Source organism: Cebus imitator, unplaced genomic scaffold (genome assembly GCF_001604975.1).
Source record: "Cebus imitator isolate Cc_AM_T3 unplaced genomic scaffold, Cebus_imitator-1.0 Scaffold95, whole genome shotgun sequence".
Taxonomy (NCBI): Eukaryota; Metazoa; Chordata; class Mammalia; order Primates; family Cebidae; genus Cebus; species Cebus imitator.
This window is the reverse complement of record NW_016107410.1, coordinates 6,692,603-6,698,334: the sequence shown is the minus strand read 5'-3', so window position 1 is coordinate 6,698,334 and position 5,732 is coordinate 6,692,603. Positions and strand designations below refer to the sequence as shown.

Genomic DNA, 5,732 nt, shown 5'->3' with positions numbered 1-5,732 from the left:
ATTAACAGAATATAGAGAAAGTTGCTTAAAAATTCTTGAACCCCCTAGATAAAGACACCTAGTATTTAGTCATGTGTAATAGCGTTTTTTTCAAATATGGAGATACGATCATAGTCAGCAGTACAAAGACCCCTTCTAATGGGCTGGGTTAGGTGTTCCTCTTGTGGCATTCATATGAGACTGTATGACACATACTGTTTCAATTTATTTTTTAAAAATATGCATTATTTTTCTAAATTTATTTATTTATTTAGAGACGGAGTCCTGCTCTGTCACCCAGGCTGGAGTGCAGCGGCATGATCTTGGCTCACAGTAACTTCTGCTTCCTGGGTTCAAGCAATTTTTCTGCCTCAGCTTCCTGAGTAGCTGGGATTACAGGCGTGAGCCACCGCGCCCGGCCTAAAAACAAAATTTTTATCTCACCAAACATAATGTTCTGTTTTTAGTTGCCTGACAATAAGTACGTTCATTCATACTCCCAAATTTCACAGTTGGTAGTAACTTTATGATAAAGAACACAGTAATACGAATCATATCCACGAGGAATCACTGCCACAGAGAAAGGGATGTTTAGGACATTTGTACATTAGGTTGTTTACAGTTTTTCATGTTCTGTAAATCTGAAATTGACTTAAATCTTTCAGAAAGGTTATTGTCTTCAAAACTGACAATCATTTAAAAGGTGTTTTTTATTTAAAAAAAAATAAGACAAAGTAAGCCTATATTTGTAAACATTTATTCTCTTGAACTGAAAAAGGCTTGCATCAGCACACATTGTACAGCCTTGCAAATTACACAGAAATTGAAAAGAAGGTTCCTTGTTCATAAGTGCAATGAATCTTTGATGTCCAGTGATCCGCTGCAAACAACGAAAACAAACTGTAAACCACTTAAGAAGTTTCCAGCACTCATCAAATGCATTTCCTTAGGTGACAAAAAATCCACAAGGAGGGGAATGCAAGTAAGTGGCATTTAGTTATTAGAGAGATACTTAAAAAAAGTGGAAGTATTTTCCGGCTTAGAATGATTCCTGTTCTCCTTTTAATGTAAGTGGTTTAAGAGGCATTAAGAACATAATTTATTTTATACTTAATGTTCATACTACCTAAATGAATAAGGAAAGGATCCTACAGGGAAGTGTTCTGTATTTTTTGGCAAATGTTTCTGAGTTTAGAGATTTGGGGAAGAGTAATCCTCTATTTGTGGTCTCTTCTTAGCATCCCTAACCCCCAAAGAGACAGTACATGGTTTTGACTTGGTTATTTCACTCCTGCATTCTTTTTCCCCCACATTTTAAGTTGGGTCACATTGTGCTGGCTGCAAAAAGAAATACAGGTTGCAACTGGTTATAATCATTTTGAAGAATAATTTGCTATACAATAGAGCTTTGGATCTGATACAAGAATTCACAAATATAAAACAAAATAACTATAAAAGTTAGGAGGCATTTGAACGGCATTTCCTTAGAAAAACCTGCTAACTTTGTATCATTCTGATGTGGATTCCTACAGTCATGTGGGGTGAAATACGTATTTTCCCCCCTTTGCTGGATCACTGGCCTTTCTTCAAAAGCTATAACACCATGACCACACGTCCTAGGAGTCTCTATAATGTTAACAGAAGCTCCAAATACCAAGCCAATCAAAGATGGGAGAGGGCAGGGGAACCATAAAGGTGAAGGGTCCAAAGGTGGGTGTTACTGAGAACTTGCCCTTTCCAAAATGTGAAAGTCATAGTGCTTCTTGCTTGTTCTCAGTTTAAACTTGTTAACTGAGTTAATTTGTTTCTTCAATGCATTCTGTGCAGCTGAAATGGAGGGGAATGTGGCTAAGACCGTGTAGGTGGAGGCCAAGTCACTGGGTTTAGAGCGTTCAGGGTTGACAGTGTTGTCCCCGCTGCCACAGCAGAGGGGGTGACGACGTGGCTGTGACTGGGGGTCCCGGAGCCACCGGATCTTGGCGCCAATTTTAAAGAGTTCCCCAAAAAGCTTTTCAGCTTCCATGCGAGTTATTCCATCTGGTAGTTCAGTAATTTCCAAGACCTTCCCAACAACTAGAATAGAAAAGGTGCAGAATTAATACATCCCTGTTACCAAAATGAGTTGGGTAAAAAAAGCACTGCAGACCCAATATGACATGGGACATCACTCAAATCCACAAAATTAAAATTGTTAGGGCTTTTTTAGGGGGGAGATGGAGTCTCTGTTGTCCAGGCTGGAGTGCAGTGGTATGATCTTGGCTCACTGCAACCTCTGGCTCCCAGGTTCAAGTAATTCTCCTGCCTCAGCCTCCCGAGTAGCTGGGATTACAGGTACCCGCCACACCACCCCACCCGTCTAATTTGTTTTTGCTTTTTAGTAGAGACGGATAGGGTTTCACTATGTTGGCCAGGCTGGTCTCGAATTCCTGAGCTCAGGCAATCGACCTGCCTGGGCCGCCCAAAGTGCAAGGATTACAGGTGTGAGCCACCGCACCTGGCCAGGGACATCTATCTTTTAAATCATTCCCACTTACCCTGTAGGCAAAGGGTATAGAGCTAATAGTGTTAAAGCTATCAAGCCGGGTGCATCTGTAATCCTTGCACTTTGGGAGGCTGAGGCAGGTGGATCATCTGAGGTCTGGAGTTCGAGACCAGCCTGACCAATATGGTGAAACCCTGTCCATCTCTACTAAAAACACAAAAAACTAGCTGGGGGTGGTGGTGGGCACCTGTAATCCTAGCTATTTGGGAGGCTAAGGCAGGAGAATCCCCTGAACCTGGGAGATGGAGGTTGCAGTGAGCTGAGATCTCGACACTGCACTCCAGCCTCGGCAATAAGAGTAAAACTCCATCTTAAAAATAAAACAAAATAAATAAAACGAAGCTACTGATGTCAGTCTTCACTGGCAGTTGCACAAATAAAATGAAGCATTATACAGTGGCTTCTCTAAATTAGGTGATCTCAGGCAAACAATTTTCTGAACTTCGCATTTCCATTGGAAAATAAAATAAAAGTACTTGCCCATACAACCCCACAAGGCTGCTGAGTAGAAAGGTAAAGTACAAACCTGAAAGCACTTTACCACAGAGAGGGAATGTATTTGTTCATTCAGACTCTCTCCCACATGGATGTTAAGGACAAACCCTTTCTCAAAGAACTCAGGATTAAGAGTGTCACTCTACTTGTTCCTCTCACACATCTCCCTTTGGCCCCTCTGTCCCTCCTAAATAAATCTACCAGCACCTTACTATATATACTCTCACATCTCAAATGACGCAGGGTTACAGAAACATATTCAAGAACCCTAACTCAGAGATGGCAAAGATTATTATCACTTTCTGCAGGATTCTAGGAAGAGGAAAACTCATTTCTGTACTGTGGTGTATTTATTTATTTTTTAGACGGCATCTCATTTTGTCACCCAGGCTGGAGTGTGGTGGTACGATCTTGGCTCACTGCAACCTCCGCCTCCGAGCTCAAGTGATTTTCCTGCCTCAGCCTTCTGAGTAGCTGGGATTACAGGCATGTGCCACCATATCCGGCTAATTTTTATATTTTTAGTAGAGTCGGGGTTTCACTGTGTTGGCCTGGCTGGTCTTGAACTCCTGTCCTCAGGTCATCGTCCTACCTCAGCCTCCCAAAGTGCTGGGATCATAGGGGTGAGCCACTGCACCCAGCCACTGTGGTGTATTTTTAGATTGTCACCAGTTTGCAGACCCACATCCAGTTGCCCCTCAGAGACATACCTGCTTCTCCTGCTCCAAGGTCCGTGGATGCAGCTTTTTTAGCTTGTCTCCTTCCTCGGTTTCCATGCCTGCTGCCAGGCTGACCCTGAAAACCCACAAACGGTTGAGAAACAAGGTTAATAATGCTGAAAAATGCACTTCGGATGTTTAAAAACGTAACACCCAAACACCTTTAGTTTGGGTTTTGCACTTTGGCAGAAGAAAACCAGTCCCAAGCCTTCTGAATTCTGCCTCTGTGGCAATGGCGTTCCTGTCCTTCATTATGACCAATCGCTTGCTGACTTCATTAGCAAGAGTGCCCCAATCCCTAGCCACTGGCTGTCTTTGGGTGGCACTAGGGAATTACTGCTCTGCCAAGCAGCACACCATCTCCATTGCTCTGTCCCTGATGGAGCCACTGATAATCTATGTAAAACAACTGGCTGGGGCACAGAGCTCCCCTTGGGCAGTGCCAACAGGTGGGCTCAGGGTTGCCCACCACACTCTGAGGGAGCTATGATGTTCTGCAACAAAGCCTAGCAGGTTAGCTGTCTTTCATACCTGTTGGTTTGGAATGTGTCCGTGCAGAACAGCAGGAGGGTTGTACTGCAGTGGCTGGCCAAGTAATGGATACCTGGAATCTCCTGAAAGTCAATAACATATTTTTACATTTTTTCTTTCCTCAGTTAAAAAGCACTTGCCAGAGGCTAGGCACAGTGGCTCATGCCTGTAATCCTAACACTCTGGGAGACTGGGGCAGGTGGATCACTTGAGGCCAGGAGTTTGAGATGACCCTGGCTAACATGGTGAAACCCTATCTCTACTAAAAATACAAAAATTAGCAAGGTCTGGTGGTGGCTGTCTGTAATTCCAGTTACTCAGGAGGTGGAGGCATAAGACTTGCTTGAACTTGGAGGGCAGAGGTTGCAGTGAGCTGAGATGGTGCCATTGCACTCCAGCCTGACTGATGGAGTGAGAGACTATCTCAAAAAAATAAAAATAAAATTAAAAAGTACTTGCCAGAGTTTTCTAACGGGTCAAAGTAACATGAACAGGGGAAACAAATATGGTGGCATAAAAAAATATAGGTAACTGACATTTTTCTTTTGGAGTCAGGGTATTAGGGTATTGCTCTGTCAACAACACAGGCTGGAGTGCAGTGGTGCAATCATAGCTCACTGCGGCCTTGAACTCCTGGGTTCAAGTGATCCTCCTGTCTCTGCCTTCCAAGTAGCTGGTAATACAAACACAAACTACCATGCCTGGCTAATTTTATTTTAGCAGAAATAAAGTCTCACTATGTTGACCAGGCTGGTCTCAAACTCCTGGCCTCCAGCAATCCTTTCACCTCATGAGTTGCTGGGATTACAGGTACAAGCCACCATGCCTGGCTAAATGACATTTTAAAAAAGAATTTAAAATTTCCACATATGCTTTTAAAAGCCCAGGCAAAATTCTGAAAAGATTAAGGACTAGTAACAGTGGTTAAGAAGGAGGGTGAGTGGTAGGAACTATGTGAATAGAGACAGGATGGAGAGAAACTTCTCTGTATATTTTGAAGATATAGAAGGGAAGAATCTAAGAAAACCGTGACACTAAATCCTAACATCCCATATGAAAGACACCAAAATAACAACGACACACATACCAATCACTTGAGGTGCTGAAATCCACATCATTCTATTATCATTAAAATCTTACCTTTCAGGGGAAGTAAGAAACTCTGGATAAATATTAAATCTTTATCTTCCCAATTCACTATTAATTGCTATAAATTTATGCATATATGCATGTACACATTTACATATACTCAAATGCACTTTAATAGTTTTAACCAAAGGGTAACTGTACATCCTAGGTCTTAAGTCTGCTCATCTTAATATTTTGTTTTTTTCTTTTTAAAAATTTTTAAAGGCTCGTCAAGTGAAACAGTGGGAGTGGAGAAGGAACAAAGAAATCTGTAACTGGTTGTGATCAATTAGTTGTAAACACCACTGCACTCGGACCAGCATTTTTTTTTTTTTTTT

At 42.1% G+C, this 5,732-nt stretch overlaps 1 protein-coding gene across 22 annotated transcripts in view; it reads right to left on the bottom strand.

The window, feature by feature from the left end:
• Nucleotides 1-719: 719 nt before the first annotated feature.
• R3HDM1 (R3H domain containing 1) overlaps nt 720-5,732 on the bottom strand; it is a 195,160-nt gene continuing 190,147 nt past the window's right edge. For 12 of the 22 annotated variants that reach the window (XM_037741156.1, XM_037741162.1, XM_017536055.2 and 9 more), the window contains 3 exons: nt 4,267-4,349; nt 3,727-3,811; nt 720-2,052 (listed from right to left, as the gene is read on the bottom strand). In XM_037741156.1, coding sequence (XP_037597084.1) covers nt 1,697-2,052; nt 3,727-3,811; nt 4,267-4,349 — 524 coding nt within the window. In that variant the 3' untranslated portion in view covers nt 720-1,696. The remainder of the gene's footprint in view (nt 2,053-3,726; nt 3,812-4,266; nt 4,350-5,732) is intronic. The other 10 variants (XM_017536044.2, XM_037741160.1, XM_017536057.2 and 7 more) reach the window with 2 other exon arrangements.